Raw genomic sequence first — 21,731 nt, 5'->3', positions numbered from 1 at the left:
AATTTATAAATAGAATGATTATGTTTAAATTGAGTTTATTTTAGGCATCCAAAATTGACAAAGTTTGAAAAATAATTTTATGTAATTCCTGTTACAGAATAAAATATTATGGGTAATTTTTTATTCTGTAACAGGAATTATATAGAAATATTTTTCATAAACATAAAAGATTACAGGTAATCTTGTATTCTGTAATAGGCATTACGTAGACTTTTTTTTCTTTTCTTTTCTTTTTCTGAGACAGAGTCTCATTCTGTCACCCAGACTAGAGTACAGTGCTATAATCTCAGCTCACTGCAATCTCTGTCTCCAGAATTCAAGTGATTCTCCCACCTCAGCCTCCCAAGTAGCTGTGACTACAGGCATGCGCCACCACGCCCAGCTAATTTTTTTTTTTTTTGAGACGGAGTTTTGCTCTTGTTACCCAGGCTGGAGTGCAATGGCATGATCTTGGCTCACCGCAACCTCCGCCTCCTGGGTTCAGGCAATTCTCCTGCCTCAGCCTCCTGAGCAGCTGGGATTACAGGCATGCACCACGGTGCCCAGCTAATTTTTTATATTTTTAATAGAGACAGGTTTTCACCATATCGACCAGACTGGTCTTGAACTCCTGACCTCAGGTTATATGCCTCCCAAAGTGCTGGGATTACAGGTATGAGCACAGTGTCCAGCTGAATTATTTTTCAAATATTAAACCAGTTTTCAGATTATCTGTGATAATGTCATTAAACACAAAAAAACTTGGATAAAGTTCAACATCTACTGATGATGATTTTTAGCAATATAGCTATAGGATACAGCCTTAATCTGATAAGGAAATGTAAAAAAAACTTCTTTTTTTTTTAAGGAGAGAAGGAAAGAAAGAAAGAAAAAGGAGTGAAGGAGAGGAAGGAAGAGGAAGAAAAAGAGGGAGAGAGAACGGGAATGTTGCTTTATTCTAAAAATGGGTATTGAAAACCTCTTTTATGCCAATAATCACGCTTAATAATGGCCAATCTGTCAAAAATGTATATTTTATGTGTTTAAAGTGGAGAGCTCAATAAATGTTTATTAAGTTTACTTGTTCCATATCTGAGTTCAAGTCCTGGATATCCTTATTAATTTTCTCTCTCGTTGATCTATCTAATATTGATGTTGAAGTCTCCCACTATTAATGTGTGGGAGTCTAGAGAGTCTAAGTCTCTTTATAGGTCTCACGTATCTGGGTGTTAGGATCGTCAGCTCTTCTTATTGCATTGATCCTTTTACCACTATATCTTTGTTGCTTTAAAATCTATTTTATCAGAGGCAAGAATTGCAACTCCTGCTTTTTATTTATTTATTTATTTTGGCTCTCCATTTGGTTGGTAAATTTTTCTCCATCTTTTTGTCTAGAGTCTTTGTGTATCCTTGCATGTGAAATGGGTCTGAATGTAGCATATCATTGGGTTTTGGCTGTATCATTTGATTGGGGGATTTAGTCTATTTAAATTTAGGATTACTGCCATTTGATGTTAACTGGCTGTTTCGTAGATTCGTTGATGTAAATTCTTCATTATGTTGATGCTCTTTACTTTTTGATATATTTTTAGAAAGGCAAATACTAGTTGTTCCTTTCTATGTGAAATGCTTCTTTCAGAAGCTCTTGTAAAGCAGACCAGGTGGTAATAAAATCTCTGAGTACTTGCTTGTTCATAAAAGATTTTATTTTTCCTTCAGTTGTGAAGCTTAGTTTGGCGGCATATGAAATTCTGAGCTGAAAGTTCTGTTCTTTAAGGATGTTGAATATTGGCCTCCACTCTCTTCTGGCTTGTAGGATTTCTGCTGAGAGGTCTGCTATAAGTCTGATAGGCTTCCCTTTGTGGGTAACCCAACCTTTCTCTCTGGCTGCCCTTAATATTTTCTCCTTCATTTGAACCCTGATGAATCTAATGATTATGTGCCTTGGGGTTGCTCTTCTTGAGGAATATTTTTGTGGTGTTCTCTGTATTACCTGGAGTTGAATATTGTCCTGCTTTACTAGGTTGGGAAAGCTTTCCTGAATAATATCCTGAAGAGTATTTTCCAGCTTGGATTCCTTCTCTTCGTTGTATTCAGGTACACCTATCAAACATAAATTAGGTCTTTTCACATAGTCCCATATTTCTTGGAGACTGCTCATTTCTTTTTATCCTTTTTTCTCTATTCTTGTCTTCTCATTTTATTTCATTAAGCTGGTCTTTGAGCGCTAATATCCTTTCTTCTGCTTGATCAATTCAGCTATTAAAACTTGTGCATACTTTGCGAAGTTCTCGTGTTGTGTTTTTCAACTCAGTTAATTCATTTATATTCCTCTCTATATTGTCTATTCTTGTTAGCATTTCATCAAACCTTTTTTCAAAGTTCTTAGTTTCTTTACATTGGGTTAGAACAAGTTCTTTTAACTCCCAGAAGTTTCTTATCATCCACCTTCTGAAGCCTACTTCTGTTAATGGAACACAGTCCTTCTCCATCAGGCCTTGTTCTGTTGCTGATGAGGAACTGTAATTCCCTGTAGAGGGAGAGGAGTTCTGATTTTGGGTATTCTCAGCCTTTTTAGGCTGGCTTCTTCCCTTTGTTATAAATTTATCTATCTGTCATCTTTACAATTACCACCTTTCTAATGAGGTTTCTGAGTGTACGTCCAATTTATTGATTCCCAGCACCGGAATCTGAGCAACCCACTGCACCAGCCAAAACAGTGGTGTTAAGACTGAAGGTGCGGTCAGGTGCGGTGGCTCAAGCCTGTAATCCCAGCACTTTGGGAGGCTGAGGTGGGTGGATTACGAGGTCAAGAGATTGAGACCATCCTGGTCAACATGGTGAAACCCCGTCTCTACTAAAAATATAAAAAAAATTAGCTGGGCATGGTGGCGTGTGCCTGTAATCCCAGCTACTTGGGAGGCTGAGGCAGAAGCATTGCCTGAACCCAGGAGGCGGAGGTTGCGGTGAGCCGAGTTCATGCCATTGCACTCCAGCCTGGGTAACAAGAGCGAAACTCCGTCTCAAAAAAAAAAAAAAAAAAAAAAAAGACTGAAGGTGCTCTTCTGCCCAGGAATCTCCAGTCTGGCTTCCTTCTTGAGTCCGTAATAGGCGACTCTGCCTTCCCAGAGCTCCAAACGTTGGTCAGAAGGGGAACCAGTCCCGTTTACTCTGTACCAAGAGCCTCTGTGCTGAGGCACCAGCAAAAGTGCCCCGTCGGCCACAAAAGTCACGCTGGCGACCCGTGGGGCTTCTCTGCTGGGAATCTTCTGGTCCGTGAGCAACAAAAATGTGTCTGAAAGTGTGGCATCCTCTCATTCTCTGTGCTTTCACTGGGAGCTACAATCCCGAGCTGTTAGCGATCAGCCATCTTGGGTCTCTCTCAAAAAAATCTTATAGCAGACATCTTACTCAATAGTAAAGTATTCAAAGCTATTTCTCTGAGAACATACAAAAGATAAGGATAATCGCTATCATTACTGTTTAGCATTGTAGCTTTATATTGGAGATCTTAGCCAATAGAATAAGACAAAAAAAAAAGAATAACAGGTATACAGATTAGAAATCAATGCTATTATTAATAGATGATGTGATGGTATATGTAAAAATTCAAAATAATATACAGACAAATACTTAGAATTGGTAAATATGTTTAGCAGAGAAGCTGGATTTAGAAACAATGTGTAAGAATCAATTAATTGGCGGGGTGCAGTGGCTCATGCCTGTAATCCCAGCACTTTGGGAGGCCGAGGCGGGTGGATCATGAGGTTAAAAGGTCAAGCCCACCCTGGCCAACATGGTGAAACCCTGTCTCTACTAAAAATACAAAAATTAGCTGGGCATGGCGTGCACTTGTAGTCCCAGCTAGTTGGGAGGCTGAGGCAGGGAATTGCTTGAACCCAGGAGGCAAAGGTTGCAGTGAGTCGAGAACACGCCACTGCACTCCAGCCTGGCAACAGAGCGAGACTCTGCCTCAAAAAAAAAAAAAAAAAAAAGAAGAATCAAGTAATTTATATACGCACCAGCAATGAACAGAAAATAAAAATTATAAAAAATATTTATAACCAATTATGAGGCCAACTATTAGATTTGAAGTATTTCTGCCATATGTATTTTTTGCTTTCCCTTTAGTGCCTAGAACAGTATCTGGAATGTTCAATCAAGGTTTGAGGATAATGACAGAAACAAAGAGCTTGCTGCTACCTAGTTGTATCTTTCTTCCATTTGTATTTAGACACCTTTCTTCAGGCACTAAACACCTCGCAACCTCCTCCTGATTTTCCAGTTTTCACTTATTTGTCTCTCTAATTATGCCTTCCTAGTAACTCAGGACTAATTCTTTTCCTAAAACATTATATTGATAATATTCCTCTACTCACATATCTTCAATAGCTGATTTTATTCTATATGGTAACAGTCAAACTCTACATAGTAGAATTTGAACTTTACCAAAATTTGATCATCTTTTTGTCCTACCTTTCAAGTCTTACTTCCTTCTGTTCCCTTACAAAAATCCTCTATAAAGTCAAAAATCTTGTTCTCTCCTAAACCCATACTGCTTTTTTCCTGTGCTGAGTTTTGCTACTATTGAGTTGCCTTCCTTACACCACTACTAAATCTTACCCATTTCTAAGATCCACCACAATTCCCCCCTTTCCCACAAGGTACTTCTTGATAATTAGGAAATCCATTGTTTCTTCTTTTCAACCAACATATAGTTGGTGTAATCAATATTGGGTCAGTCATTTCTTCATGATATGACCTGATATTTTGTTGGTTAAAGGTGTAAGGGCTCAGGGCTCACTATCCAACCCTGGTTTAAATTCATGGGAGAAAAGATCTTTTAGCAAATGTATGACACTTACACAATTGCATTTCAGCATTTCTTTTTTCTTTTCTATTTTTTTAATCCAACATCATTAAACCTGTGGAGTCAACATTTAAGTAGTGGTTTATTCTTGCATTCCATATGTTAGCATAAGAATATGTTATTTTATTTTATCTAGTTTTCTAGAGAGTGCAGTATTCATACTATTAAAAGTTTTAAGGCCAAGCTTGATGGCTCACACCTATAAACCCAGCTTTTTTGGGAGGCTGAGGCAGGTGAACCACTTGAGCTCAGGAGTTCAGGACTTGCGTAGGCAACATGGTGAAACCCTATCTCTACCAACAATACAAAAAAAAATTAAAATGAAAAAATTAGCTGGGTGTGGTGGTGTGTACCTGTGGTCCTAGCTATTTGAAAGGCTGAGGCAGGATGATCACTTGAGCCTGGAGGTGGAGGCTGCAGTGAGCCAAGATTGCACAAATGCACTCCAACCTGGATGATGAAGTGAGATCCCATCTCAAAAAAAAGTTTTATTTATTAGTAATTATAACTATACTATTTTTAAAGACATTTGTAAAACATATCTTATTTTAATAAAATGAGTGGTAAATCCTATGAAGAAAATGTCATTCAATAATTTTATGTAACAATGAATCTGATCTAAAATTGGATGGTCAGAAAAAAAGAGTAAAAGTAGTTATGTATAGTTACCTTTGACAACTGGAGTCACTCAATCTCTACTCAAATCCTTAGAGAACTGGCATGTGTTACTGATAACTAAATATTTGTTTCTCAAAATATATGGAAAAAGTAGATGAGAGAAATATACACAAGTAAACACGTTGTATACTTTCATACTGAGTGGATAATCATGATTTTCATGTCAACATTCAGATTTGTTTTAAGAAACTTTTATGTGAATTCTTATTTTTGTTTAGTTTCATGTCTCTCTGTTTTTTCTGAAGCACAGCAGACTAATTGGCTGGAACAAAGTAAGGATGGGCCCATTGTTCCCATCACTTCAAAAGTTTCCCTGTGCAGAGTGCTGAAAAGTTAATACCTCCAGAGAAAACTAATCAGAAGCACAGCTGTTCAACAGGAATGAGAGGTTATGGAAAGCAGAGCCCAGGAATGACAGCAGCCAGAAAATTATGGATGATTTTCCAATAAAGCAGTGCTTGAAAGTGGGGCCAGGAACATTTGGTGTACTGGTCAAGTGAATGTCTCATGTTTCTTGTCACACTAGGTCCCCACGAAGAGGTAATGACATCGACAAAGACTAGATGTGGAGGTACTGGCTTGTCACTAAGTGATGATAAAAAGTAAAGCTAGATATCACTATGTTTGATATCTCTCATTTGTAAGAAACAAGTAACAGGGATCCTGGAGGCTTAACTAAGAGCAAAAATGTAACACTAAAACATGAATCTTTAAGCTAACACCATTTACACTTCTCCCCCAACCCCATCCAAATTGGGGCTTTGTGCCCCATACATTATTGGGCATGATGGAGATGGGCCTAAGAGAATGACCCATGACCATCTTGCCAAACACAGCTGCAGAAAACAAGCCTCATCATCTGGGAAAAGCTGTGATGAACAGAGAATTGGAAATACTGCCAAGAGAAATGGTGGATTCCTCAGTAGAAACACTAGAAACACTCAATACGGGTCCACTCCAACACAGGACAGACTTTTCCAGTGATGACTGACACAGCTTGTCCTTTAGGACCTGTCTCTCACATTACAGTGGAGAATATGAACCATTAGAGTCATATAATTGCTTCCATAGATTTTTTTGGAAATTCAACTTTTCTGACACAAAATTGGCCCCATACAACTCCTGTGAATGTCAACACAATTCAAAACCTGGAAAGTGGAGAGTAGTCAGTAAAAACAAGTTCTTTTGCTTAAATTCAGGCTTGTCCTCATTTAACATCAGATCAGCATCAAATGATCTCTAATTTCCTTTCCAGACAAACAGTATAGTTTCCTTTTTCATCAATTTCATGTAGAGGTTAAAAAAAAAGGCCAGTAAAACTCAGGAGGCCGAGGCAGGAGAATCACTTGAAACAGAGACTCAAGAGATTGCAGTGAGCCAAGATCATGCCACTGCACTCCAGCCTGGCAACAGAGAGAGACTCTGTCTCAAAATAAAAAAAGAATCATCATCATCCCAGCCAACAGCAAGTGTGAGAAATAGTATATACTCACTCCAAGTCTTCACGGGAAGCCCTAAGTACCTATGCCTTCTACTAGTGTTTTAAGAAAAGAAAACTGATAACAAAGACCATTTGCCAAGACAAAGGCATCATTTTCTTTGTCAAGATTATGTTTGGAGGGAAGAACATGAGGGGAAAAAACTAAACATGTGGCATGGGTTCTACACAAACGTACTTGAAAAGGAACCCTCTATCACATGCAAAGGAGAGTCTGATCAGAGGGTGAGAAGCTGAAGCTGAAGTTCCAAGTTCAGGATCTGGGAATGAAATTCTAGTGCATGTTGGCATCCGGGAATGTAAGAATAGACTGGAAAAGAACTAAGTAACAAGAGGAAAAGTGAAAAGTCCTGGCCAAGTTTTTCATTCATTCAATAAAGTTTTACGATACCCATACTTCAATTCAATTCAGTTCAAAACAATGATTGGCCATCTACTACAAGGCATGCACCATGCTAAGCACAGTTGAGGGTACAAACTGAGAAAACACAGTACGTCTAAAAATTGTATAGTCTCAGAAAGAAAACTGGTACATTTTTATTAGTGAAGCGTTAGTCCTATTCTTCACTTTAAAAGGACTTGAACAAAAGGGCACACTAATGTGACATGGTAAAAGCCCCATAAAACTGCATACTTCAACCATACCTCGGCTTTCTGTTGAAACTGCTCTCTGTGACCCTAATGTGACAGGCAAGCCATCCAAAGCCACACCATCTTGGCTCCTGCGACTTGTAATAAGTAACTAAAGTCTGTAATTCCCACCACTGCCCAGACAATGTGTTAAACTAATGCTTATCTCGACTTCTGTAAACCACTTCAGTAACAATCGGAGTGACAGAAATCCCTTGGCTCTCTGAATGTCCGGAGCCCCTCACCCTCATCTCCACCCAGGAGGTGATTTACAGAATCCACTAGCCCTCGGAATGTCTGAAGCCCCTCATCCTCATCCCCGCTCCTCACCCTCACCCCCGAAGTGTTTTTAGGGGTATAAAAGGTCTTGACACCCTCCTTTTGGGGACATGGATTGGAGAGATGCGAATCCCCCATGGCCGCTGGCAATAAAGACCCTGCAATTTGGCATACTGTTGTCTGGCATTGACTTTCTATGCTCAGTTGAGTACCACACTAAAAGGACAGAATTTAGAGTCATCAGACCTAGATTCAAATCCTGACTATAGCAGTTATAAGATTTTGTACAATTCACTCAACATTTCTGGCCTGGCTTTTTTTACTTGTTAAACAGGAATAATGTTTTGCTTGCCTACAGAATGGATTGAAATGAGAGTGTGTGAGAATCGCAACGCTCAGACACATGGTTGCACATAATAGTAACTCAACCTAACTACCAACTATTCTGACTCTACTGCTCTACTGTGCTGCACCTCACACCCCTAAACAACTCCCCCCTCTGCCAACCCTTTCCTTTGCCTATGTAGCCCTCTTACTTGTCTTTCAGAATGCACATCTTAGGTTACCTCCACCTGGTAGCTCTCCCTGACCCAAACCTCACCCTTAGAAAAAGATCTAGTACATACATACACCCAAATTATATCATTAACAAATTGCATTGTAATTCTGTGCTTACTTCCAACTCATTAGATTTTGAACTGCAAGATGACAGAAACCATGTCTCCCGCCTCTTTAAATCCCAAGAGTGGGACTTCCCTTGTAGTAGTGATGGATTTATTCTTTGTTATCCCATCTTCTTTATAACCAGTAGTATATAGGCAGGTTAGGAATAAAGTTTATGACCATCAAAGAGAATGAACAAGGATCTTCACACAGCTCTCCTCAGATCATTAACAGTATGAGCTAATTTCACTATGACCCAGAGAATAAACGAGTATGAGGGTCACTATGAACTTATCTAATAAAGTGGCCACAGGTAGTTACCTAAGAGGTTTGCCTCACTTATTAAAAATACCACTTTATTTACAACATTAGTATTACCAATCTCAGTAAGCAAAAAACCATAAGAGGATTAATGAAGAGAAAAGTGAAGAGAAGGAAGTTAAGTAATGTTCCTTATACATACACAGTTCCCTAAAAACACACCATTGAGTGCCAAGTCCCTCTCTACATCCTAGAAGTAGTGTTCACATTAAGTGAACAAAGTATTGACTAAAATTGAAGATGTTCCTTGTACTACAGTTTCATCTTTAAAATCTTCTCTTCAGCAGAAAGATACTTGTAGAAAGAATTCCTTTTTTTGTTTTGTTTGTTTTGTTTTGTTTTGAGGCAGAGTTTCGCTCATTACCCAGGCTGGAGTGCAATGGCGTGATCTCGGCTCACTGCAACCTGCGCCTCCTGGGTTCAGGCAATTCTCCTGCCTCAGCCTCCTGAGTAGCTGGGATTATAGGCACGAGCCACCGTGCCCAGCTAATTTTTTGTATTTTTAGTAGAGACGGGGTTTCACCATGTTGACCAGGATGGTCTCGATCTCTTGACCTCGTGATCCACCCTCCTCGGCCTCCCAAAGTGCTGGGATTACAGGCGTGAGCCACCGCGCCCGGCCAAGAATTTCAAATGGGAGTTAAATAGACATACAAGCCAAGGCTTGACTTGTTACTGAGCATAGTAAAACAAGCTGCAGTCTTCCTCAGGGCTATTACAGCTCAGTGCTTGAAAGTAGCACAATAAATATACAATTTAATGTAGTATAAATTTGCTTTATGGTACAGAAATAGAACCTTGAAAAATTATTGCAATTAATAACCAATTTTTATGGAAAGTTAAAATTACATTTGTCTTTCCAATTTTAAATCCAAATATTTCAAACTGGCAAACGGGTCATTTATGAAGTTACTAGTTTTTAGCTGATGTATCTGCTTCTTGATCAGTGAACTGGACCCCAGTGAAATGCAGCAAATACACAACCATCTGTTAAAAGATCGATGGCCTACCTCTTTATAGCTGAAGGAATGCTACAGGAGCAGGTTATTTCTACTTGCTTTCACCTCCTCCGCGAATGCAGAACCTGAAACAGGTGTTTAAATGCACGGGGTTTGGTTGAGCAGGGCCACGTTTTGAGGGCAGGGCTATCTGAATGAAAATATGATCATTCTATAGCTATAAAAGATACAAGTTATCTTACAAAAGTAAAATATTTCATATGGAATTGGATGTCGGAAGAGACAGTAATCATTATAGAGTACTCAAAAGTCAAGTTTAGCATAAAAATTATTACTATAAATTTTCAGCTTTTAGCAACTTGCAGCTTTATTTCAAAGGATCTTTCAGTGTTAAAGAGGTCTTTCAGGACCATATGTCTGAAAATAAAATATCCAAACATACTCTATCAGATTTTACTTTTTGGTAAACAGACGTTGGACCTGGATTTATAAACAGTAAAAATGTGCTAGCCATAATAAATTAAAATATTGGAAAAAGTAGTTTTTTCTATATCTCTCTCTTTTTTTAAACAAAGTCTGCCTATAAACTACACAGCCTTCAAATATACTTTGGCACTGCGAGGGAAAGCCATCTCTGGTATGTAACAAATAACAACCAATTGTTCTGCTCTGGAATTTTAAAAAGTCAATATTTTGTTGTCATTGCTAAAAATTCTACAAGAAAAGCAGCTTTTCACTATCCGACAAGCTAATACTTTCTAACAAAAATGAACTTGTTTATTATACTATTTGTTCCCTCTTAAAAAGCAGTCTAAATTTGTTTCCCAAAATAAAAATACAAAGGTTGAACTTCTTTAATATTAGCTCATGAACAAACTAAAACACAGAGGACAAAAATAAATCAATAAATCTATTCTATAAAAATTTTTAATAATATAAATTTCTGGTTATGCAAAAATACTATCATTAGGGAAAGTTGGCAAAATGGTGCACAAGAATACTCTGTACTATTTTTGTAACTTCTAGTGAATCTAAAATTATTTCAAAACAAATGCTAAAAAAGCAGTTATCTTTTCACCTATGCTGTCCTGTATCCTATATATGAAAGTCCTGAGTGAGTAGAAAAGTCTTTTGCCATTCATCATTCCAACTGCCAATCTAGAATACTAAGGTTTAGAGTTTATACATTCAGAATGCTATAGTCCATGTAGCCTCAGAATAGAGAAAACTGTACCACAATGAATAACAAACACAATACTTTTAGTCACTTGCCAAAGAAAAGACACTTGCTAAAGAAAAGACTCTTGATGGAATCAGCTCTGACATAAATATTAATCATCCTCAGAAATTCCATCAGCAGAGTACCTGTGGATAAAGAATCGTCTCAGGGCCTGTTGGAAGAACTATATAAGAATCTCAGGAATAAAGGATTGCATCTTGCCTGTAATCCCAGCACTTTAGGAGGCTGAGGCGGGTGAATCACCTGAGATCAGGAGTTCGAGACCAGCCTGGCCAACATGGTAAAACCTCATATCTACTAAAAATACAAAAAAATTAGCAGGGCATGGTGGTGGGTGCCTGCAATCCCAGCTACTGGGGAAGCTGAGGCAGGAGAATTGTGTTAACTCGGGAGGCAGAGGTTGCAGTGAGCCAAGATCACACCATTGCACTCCAGCCTGGGTGACAAGAGCGAAACTCCGTCTCAAAAAAAAAAAGAAAAAAGGAAAACAAAGAATTGAGTCTTACCCATGTGGTGGATCTAAACTGCTATTCTTCACCCATATTTGTACACTAGTAAATCTGAAATTTTGAGCTATGTACAAAACTGAGCAAACACAAGGTTAACATATATATGTAAATTATATATCTGTTTGGGACAGAAAAACTTAGTAAATGTGTTTGTCCTAGGGGCTTGAAATCCTTTCTAACAAATCTGAAGGTGAGCTACAATTTTCTATTTTTTTCCTCCTCTATTGGTTCCCTCTCTGTTTACAAATGAAAGTAATCCACAACTACCCTACACCCTGAGCTCTGTATATTTCCTTTTTTAAAAAAATCAGCCAGGATCCCTATAGGAAAGAGATGGCACACTGAACACAGAATGGTGTGAGGATGCTTTATTTATAACAAGATGCTATACAATGTGTGGAAGGAGGTGAGGGAAGAGGTAGTAAGTAGGTAACCTGAAGACTCTTAATACTCAAGGATCTGTTAATACTCCCAAGCACAGGGAAAGAGGAATGAGATGACCACAACCCAAGAGGAAACTTGTTGTGTCAGATGGTCACCTTTGAAAGAGAGACAGCCACTGAAAATAAACTCAGGAAAAATGCCCAAAAATATGACCAAGGCACGGATTGACTAAAAGCATCCAAAAGCTAGAGGTACCAGAGACTAGTCTATACCTATCAAATTTCTAGGTCCCAGAGCAGGGTGAAGCAGGTATGAATAGAAAGAGACAGATCTGGAGAGGTGACTCCAACCCAGCCAGCACACCTTTGACATATTATGAATACCATGCTAAACTCACTCTTGTTTTCGTGGTAGCAGAAATGAAAATACTGTAAATTATCGACTATGAAAAAATACAGAATGTAACATCTACTATAGATATTCAAAAGATATTTATAACCTCAGATACTTGTGTAAGATAACCTCCAAGTCATCATTTAGTGTGATTTTTGTAAAATATTTAAAAATAAACCTAAATAAAGCAAATTAGTGAAGATATATCTGATTTTATAAATACAGTCATGCATTGCTTAGTGACAGGGAAATTTTCTGAGAAATGCTTCATTAGGTAATTTCGTCATTGTACAAACATCATAGAGTGACTTACACAAATCTGGATGGTACAGCCTACTACTACACACCTAGGCTATAAGGTGTGACCTATTGCTCCTAGGCTATAAACAGACACAGCATGTGACTATATACTGAATACTATGGGCAACTGCAACAGTATTGAAACATCTAAATAGTCAAGAAATACAGTGAAACTATCTTTTTAAATTTTTTTGGAGACAGAGTTTTGCTCTTGTTGCCCAGGCTGGAGTGCAACGGCACGATCTCAGCTCATTGCAACCTCCACCTCCTGAGTTCAAGTGATTCTCCTGCCTCAGCCTACTGAGTAGCTGGGATTACAGGCATGCGCCACCATACCCAGCTAATTTTTGTATTTTTAGTAGAGATGGGGTTTATCCAAGTTGGTCAGGCTGGTCTTGAACTCCCAACCTCGTGATCTGCCCACCTCGGCATCCCAAAGTGTTGGGATTACAGGCATGAGCCACCACACCTGGCCAAAACTATCTTTTAAAAGATAAAAAATGGTACACCTGTAGAGGGCACTTACCATAAATGGAGCTTGCAGGACTGGAAGTTGGTCTGGGTGGGTAGTGAATAAGTGGTAAGTGAATGGGAAGACCTAGGACATTATTGTACACCACTGGAGACTGTATTAACACTGTGCACTTCGCCTACATTACATGTAGTTTAAAAATGCTTTATTCAATCATAAATTAACCTCAGCTTACTGAAACTTTTTCACTTTATAAACTTTTTAAAATTTTTAACTTTTTGACTCTTTTGTAGTAACACTTAGCTTGAAACACAAGCACAATTGTACAGCTATACAAAATACTTTTTCTTCATATTATTCTATAAGCTTTTTTCTATGTAAAAAAAACCTGCTTTTAATCTTTCAAACTTTATTTAAACTAAGACACAGACACATCAGCCTAGGCCTACCATATCAGTGTCTTCTTCCTCCACATTTTGTCCCACTGGAAAGTCTTCAGGGGCAATAACATACATGGAGCTGTCATCTCCTGTGGTAACAATGCTTTCTTCTGGAACATTCCTGAAGGACCTGCCTGAAGCTGTTTTACAGATAACTTTTTTAAATAAGGAGAAAAAGTATACTCTAAAACAATGACTAAAAGTATAGCACAATAAATACATTAACCAGTAATATAGTCATTAATTATCATTACCAAAAATTATGTACTGTACATAACTGCATGTCCTAGACTTTGATACAACTGGCTGCACAGATTTGTTTATATCAGCATCACCACACACATGGAAGTAATGTGCTGCTCTATGACACTCCAACAGCTATGACATCATTAGGTGATAGGAATTTTTCAGTTCCATTATAATTTTGTGGAACCACCACAGTATGTGTGGTTCACCATTGACGGAAACGTGATTACGTGGTATGTGACTGTATGCATATGATTGGTTGCAAAAATTAATATATGATTTTAAATTATCTTGCTTTTTTATTATCTCAGCCACTTAACACTGACATTCTCAGGAAAAATCAGTAGTTTCCTAATTATATCCTTTTTTTTCTATTCAGGCCTTTGGATATCTTCAAGATGTAGGAGTTGTGAGGTATTTAATAAAAAGTTCTAAATTTTTTTGTAATATTAAATATAATACCAATTTCATACAGAATACGTACTTATTAGGATCATAGATACTGCAGAGAAAGAAACTGCTGCCACAGTATATAATTACTATATAATTCTTATAAAATTTATTTAAAGCTGTACTTTTGTTGCAAAATTTGAAAATTTAACTATAAAATTGAGAATTTCAGAGCCAATTACAAATTCATATTGGAGAAACCTTGGAGGTCTGACCATATCAAATATTTTCAAACTCCTAACCAGATGGTGGGAAAGTTTGAGTGGAAATTAAAATTAAAGAGGTGAGATGACTGGACTCCCAGACAAACAAGACAACTATGTGGCTGCCTATCAAATCAAAATGATTCCCCACATGGAAAGGATTCTGTAAGTGTGGTCGCACTTGTAAACCAGAGCCAACAATTCTCCAGTCTCACATTCTAGTTAGGCAAAACACTGTCCTAAGAAGAAACAGTCAGAAATCTCACTGTAACTTTCCCCCTGCCCTTGATTCTTCTTTGCTCTCCAGGTGACTGGTTTTGTGTTATGTGCCTCTCTGTGCGCTCAGTGCACAGCTGTGCATCATATAAGAACACATAAAAGGCTCACGCTGGTGCTGATGAGCAGCACCTTTCCTGAAAGGGTCAGGGTTACGGAAGAAAATCAGTGTGAGCTTCCTCTTCTTTCTCCACATCTCAGTTATTATGATGAGATAAAGTTGGATAAAAGGAGTATTAGGGGCAGTGATTTTAAAATGATGGCAGAAAATAACGGCTTGAGGGTGAAATGAGAGATTCTATCCTTTGGGGCATAAAATGGCAAAATTGTGGATTGATTATATTCGTGTAAATCCTTTTGTGCATCCATTGGCAGGATGACTTCCTTCTTCCCATTACCCTCCTCCCTAAGTCATTTCCCTGACACTAACACAAAAAATTGCGATGAAAGTTTAGGGAAAATTCTTTTACTATCTAGAGATAGCTCTGCTTATAGGACTCAAAGACACAACTGTGCTTCAGTAAGAATAGTGACTCTTGAAGCTGACACTAATGAAAACAATCCAGGATTCCAGCTTATAATTAAGCATGCTTAAGCTTCAGTGATAATTACCATGGAGATTTTAATTCCCCTCAGCCAACTAGCTTAGTTAGTGAGTGCAAGTGAAATCGAAGTCATGGTTTTCTGTACTTCATAAACCGAATCTGGATTTGATTAATTCCATGACCACAGGCTATACCAGCATTTTCACAAATTGTACCAAAGACAATGGGAAAACCCACATAGGTTAAAAAGAAAAACAGTCTAAAATGCCCAGACTTGTGGTCGGAAGCCTAGCTTGGGATATTGGTTTCCTCAGTGACTACTCATGCAGCCTTGGGACAACTCACTTAATTTTTCTGAGGCTCTGCTACTTCACCTGAGAAGTGAATATTTAAAATATCTGGTTTAAAGAATTGTTACAAAAATCAAGTGAGTCAAGTATATGAAAACACCTCATAAAATACAGTCCACTACCTCGCATCCAAGTACTAACCAGGCCCAACCCTGCTTAGCTTCCAAGATCAGACAAGATCAAGTGTGTTCAGGGTGCTATGGCCATAGACATTCCTCCAATAACTGATATGAAAAAATAAATTATTATTGAACAATCAGCTCACTCAACATTATCTTAGAGTGAAAAGCAGCACATCGTAAATGTGCATAAAAGACCATTCTAATCACGTAAATATTTGTTGAATTAATGAAAGTGATATGTCTGTAATTTCAAATAAAAGATTCCTTTGCAAGTCAATTTCCTAGCCCTGTGGTTTCCAAGAGGTGCTTTTCTATAAGCTCAGGGATCTTTGAAGAAGCAGCTACTCAGAGGAAAGAGAAAGACAAGTAGACAGAGCTCCAGGACTCTCACCACTGACTTCAATCAGAGCACCTATTGGTATAAACGAGGTTTTCAAATTCGTAAATGTTTACCATAAACATTCAGCTGTCCCAGATTGCTTCGTGTGTCCCTATACCCAGATCCTGCCCAGTGAATCTCTGCTGCATCCCAGCATTTCTTTGGTGTACCACTCTTAAAATTTAAAAGGCGGTATCACTGATGTTATAGTTCACCAAACATCTTAAATCTCAGACAGGTCTAAATTTGGACATCGGAGTGAAGAATAAATACTCCGACATCTCTCAAGACTTGACTTTGGTAGCCGAATTCTCTCTGACGGGCTCTGGAAAGACAAATGGAAGGGTTTTAAGTATTATTCCCTACTTTTCCCAGTACCTCTTTCTGTATGCTCATACAGACAAGTGGGCCGTCTCAGGAGGGTAACTGGAAAAGTGGCAGGAGCACTGGACTGGGAGTCAGCTCTGGGACCAACTCATGAGGTGATCTTTGACAAATCTCTAGAACTCTAGATATTTAAAAAAAAAATTGACTGAGGATCTTCTCAGGCCTTTTTATGGCAGAAGTTCTATAATCTATGTATTAATGACTTTGATAATAAATTAAATAAATAAATTTATTTAAGGAAATTACCCTGGCATAAGTCCCTAGCTGTTGCAAAGCTTAACTTTCTCCATTACACTGTGTAGGAAATAAAATATGCTAAGGCTTCATGAGCAACACAGAAACACTCTGGTTATTGACTCAAAGATTTATCATGATGGCTGCAGCTTCCTGCGCTGGAGTAACCTTCCCTGAAATGGGAAATACAATAGCTTGTCATTTTCTTAAAGAGTTAAGAATGGTTTTGCTTTTTGATGAAGAAACTGACTCCATTAAGAAAATTGCAGGATAAGTGTCTTATTAAAACACATTCTTCATGTCAAAAATCGGAGTTATATGGATTCAATAATATTGTTTCTTTTTAAACTGATGCACATGATTTCATTAAAAATAAAATTTAGCATGGAAGATGTTTAAAAATACAATGATTTGCTTATTCTTCTCAAGGGCAATGAACTCAAATTTGACTCTATAATAATTACAAATAAAGATTCTGCTTTGCTATGTGCTTTATCTTGACACTAAGAAAAAAAAAACCTTCATCTATTTATATTCAGTCTGCTCCTATCTTTTGTTTATTTAGACTTAGATACAACAGTCCTTGGCTTGCTTGTCACTACCACCGCTCACAACTTTTTCTAAAAGCCAAAATGCTGTCAGAAACACAAACTTCATCCATTCATTAATCTTTCGGCGCCACATTCTGGGAGGTCAGTATCTGGTCACTGTCTTCAGTTTCATATGATATGCAATATTTATATCACGTGGATCCGTTCTAAATAGCCCTGTCTTGGAACTCAGTGTAAGAAGGTCATTTGGCTTACAAAATACTACTTGGCCTACATAATAAACAACTGGTCCAGCCCACAGGAACTACACTGTACTTTACTTATCCTTCCCAGTGCCCCAGACCTGACCATGGAAAAAAACATTAGTATTATCTACGTATCTGTATTTGAGGAAGTAACTTTTTACTTCAAAAGAACATTTCTCACTGTCTGTATCACTCTTTTATATCTTGCCTTCTATTGTGTGTTTGGACTCTTTAGGAATTCCCCTTAAAATTCAGATGTCAGAGACGAGGTGAGGATGGGGAGGTTGGGGTTTGGCGGTGGGTAGATCATTGTAGCCACTCAAGAGTTAAAGACCCAAAGAATCCAAAAAATGAAAGAAAGGCATATGCTGAAAGATGTGAGAAATCACGAAAATCAACATTACTATCTCACAATTTTGCCAAAAACCAGTCCTCCTATTACTTATCCCTGCAAAAAATGTGAACCAGTTTGCTTTCAGCAAACACTAAATTTCTATATTCAAAAAATAAGCAAAACATCTCTAAATAATAAAAATTGGAGGCATGTCTTATTTTATTCTACCAACTTAGCACTTTCTGAGAAATCAATGAAAAGTCACTGTATTTGACCATCTTTGGAGTTTTCCTCTGAAGCAAGACAATTAATTATAAATAAGAAAATGTGAATGGTGGCAGCTCCTGATCATTCTCTTCCTGATCCGTTTATCAGGGTGTTTTATTCAATACCCACAGCTAGTCCATTAACCCTGGGGTATTCAAAATGGCATTTGCAGATCACTATATTTCCGGATTATCAATTTCCATACATTCTTTTTACTAAAGCTGATCTGCCTGAAGATATGCCTGTGGTGCTCCTTCAAAATCTCTTTCTCCCTCCTCACAAAAGCTACTCAAACTTTTTACCCATCCAGAATTTTACCATAGTTCATAGCCCACAAATGTCAAAACTTCTGGGGACCAAACAAAGCAACATTTTCAAATATCAGCATCAGCTTTTAGAAAATGAATTATTCTGATAGGGAAGCAAAACCTTTGGAAAATAACATAGTTTCAAATTCTTTGCTTTTAGCAAAATTGAAAGAGGGCCAAAATCAACTTGTCAGCTGATAGATCACTAAAATTAATCTTGATTAAAGTTAACTTGTGTGAATTTTGGTATTTATTGCAAGAAAAAAGAGAACAAAGTGAATTCTGCTCCAATATCACACTGAATAACATTGCTATAACAAACTTATTCCATTCCATTCCATTCTTTTTTTTTTTTTTTTTTGAGACAGAGCCTTGCTCTGGTGTAACTCGAATGCAGTGGTGTAACTCGGCTCACTACAACCTCCACCTCCCGGGTTCAACCAATTCTCCTGTCTTAGCCTCCTGAGTAGCTAGGATTACAGGCATGCATTCTTAGCTACTTATTTGTATGAATGAGATTTATCAGCTTCTATGCATTTAAAAATTAACAGAAAAAAACTGATGCTAAATCCCCTTTCATCCTAGCAATAAATAGTATACATAGACACATGAATTGCTTGGGAAAAGACCCGCCACATCTAATAATGGTAATAAAGTAAGAAAATTTTACATTTTGTGTTAATAATTATATATTATTTTAAAATATATATTTATCTTGCTTTTACTAATCATGCAGTAATAATATTGTAACGATAATGCAATTCAGGAGAATGTTTTTAAATACTTAGAGCCTTATGGTCACAGAAAATTGTTTTAAATTTTATAATAATGGATATATGTCTTAAGAGCTATGTAATAAGTGATACATATAGTAAAGCAAGCATAAAAGTATTTACATCATGACTTATGGAATGAAAATTGTGGTTAAGAGAGATATAAAATTTCCAACTGTTAAAAAGAGCTTATGCAAGTATTTTAAAACAGATTATTGCCTTTTCATAAGAGATAATTGCATTTATATGCCATTGAACATATTCTAAAGTCATATAAAAGTTTCGTTTTAGTATGTCAATATTTATAGTACAGTGGCAACTGCATCATTTGCAACTATTTTACTGTGTGTGCTTTTTCTTTTTTTTTTGAGACCGAGTCTCGCTCTGTCACCAGGCGGGAGTGCCATGGCGCGATCTTGGCTCACTGCAACCTCTGCCTCCTGGGTTCAAGCAATTCTGTTGCCTCAGCTTCCCAAGTAGCCGGGACTACAGGCATGCACCACCAAGCCCAGCTAATTTTTGTATTTTTAGTAGAGACAGGGTTTCACCATGTTGGCCAGGGTGCTCTCCATCTCTTCATCTCATGATCTGCCTGCCTTAGCCTCCCCAAATGCTAGGATTATAGGCATGAGCTACCATGCCCAGCCAACTATTTTACTTATAACAAAAAGTTTGACTGTCAAAAATATGCAAGGAGGTTAACAGTTTTTCAAAATTCTCTTAGAAGCAAAAAGGCAAAATTATTTGATATTGTTATATTCTCTAATGATAGGGCAATTCTGTGGCGAGTTCAGCAGGTTATAAGCAAGTTTGCAAAAGACAATAAAGCTTGAAGGCTCAGGGCCATTGGAACCGTTTGTTCTTCCACTATTGCTCTAAAATGCCAGCATATTCTCTGAGGCCTCATCGCTATCTGCAAGATTGTATGTGAGTTCTGTTTCAAATGCTTAATCCATGTTTTCACTTTATTATCAAGAATGAACAGTATTTCACTAAATCTTACATGAAGTTACTGACTCGTTTAATTTGAATGCAATGCCATCATCATTAACAATGTGTCACAAAGAGACATTAGCCCTTAAGAGGGAACAGAGCACTCTCCAGAGACCCTACTCCCAGCTCAGCCACTACCAGCTAAGTGAACTCAGATAACTCTGGTAAACTCTGAAATCTGTCTTTCAATCTTTAAAAGAAAGAAATTATTATCTGCCTTGCTACTTCACTGGGTTTTTGTAATCAATGGTGTTGTGTTTCTTGCGAAACTGTAAACATCTATGTAAAACTTAAATATTTTTAGTGAAAAAGTGATTATTGATTATTTACTCTCTAACACTATGCTACACAATGTTGGGAGATAAAAACAGATGTTCTCATTTTTATTTTTTTTTTACTCTTGTTGCCTAGGCTGGAGTGCAATGGTACGATCTCAGCTCATCGCAACCTCCGCCTCCCGGGTTCAATTGACTCTCTTGCCTCATCCTCCTGAGTAGCTGGGATTACAGGCATGCACCACCACACCCGGCTAATTTTGTATTTTTAGTAGAGATAGGGTTTCTCCGTGTTGTTCAGGCTGGTCTCAAACTCCCAACCTCATGATCTGCCTGCCTCGGCCTCCCAAAGAGCTGGGATTATGGGCATGAACCACTGCACCTGGCCTCGTTTTCATTCTTAAGGAGCTTCCAAACTACTTGCAGGACATAGAAGTGAAAAGGATGATGCAGTAAGAATAAAATCACATAAAATAGAAAGCAATACTGCTGATCCGTCATTTTCTTGCCTACCTTTTTCTTCAGCAACAGAAAACATTCTCTGGAAAACAGTGGTTAAGCCCCGGGAAACATATCAAAGACACTTAAGAACACTTCAGCCTTCCAGCACTAATATGCACTCTAAGAAAAAGAGCTGCATGCTCTTTTACCATCTCAACTTCTCCAAAATTAAAGAGACTTAAATATAGGGAAAGTTTTTTTTCATTCTGTGCATATATTTGTGTATTTATTTGAAAATTTGGGGCTTTTTATAAAGACAGAAACTAAATGAAAATGAGGCATTGCTTACAGAGGGTATTTCCCTAAAATAATAAGTAAAATTAATCAAAATAAAATGTACTCTATTTACTCATTTAACATATCTTTAATGAACAACAGAGAACATGACACAACAGAGCTCTGCCTTCATGGAGGTTATGTTCCAGTGAAATCAGAGAAACAATTAACAAGTAAACAAAAAAATAAGGTATTTCCATTTAGAGATTAACATGGGGTGACATACAAAGGTATGTTAGTGACATACAAAGGTATGTTAGTGACATACAAAGGTCTAGGGAAAGAGTCAAGAGAAAGAGAAAAAAAGAAGTCCATAATCTGCCAACCAAGAATACACTCAGGATGTCCAAATCATGGAGAGAAAGGCAACATGACTTAAACACCACAACAGTGGGAGCTAT

The 21,731-nt window shown here is 37.6% G+C and overlaps 1 protein-coding gene across 1 annotated transcript in view; it reads right to left on the bottom strand.

Moving 5' to 3' along the window:
* LOC144581659 (uncharacterized) overlaps positions 1–21,731 on the bottom strand; it is a 431,789-nt gene that overhangs the window by 252,158 nt on the left and 157,900 nt on the right. Inside the window, exon 3 of the mRNA XM_078365992.1 lies at positions 13,625–13,755. Within this exon, the coding sequence (XP_078222118.1) occupies positions 13,625–13,755 (131 nt within the window). The remainder of the gene's footprint in view (positions 1–13,624; positions 13,756–21,731) is intronic.

The sequence above is a fragment of the Callithrix jacchus genome, chromosome 2 (assembly GCF_049354715.1).
Source record: "Callithrix jacchus isolate 240 chromosome 2, calJac240_pri, whole genome shotgun sequence".
Lineage (NCBI taxonomy): Eukaryota > Metazoa > Chordata > Mammalia > Primates > Cebidae > Callithrix > Callithrix jacchus.
The sequence above is the reverse complement of the archived record's forward strand: the minus strand, read 5'-3'. Positions and strand labels throughout refer to the sequence as shown.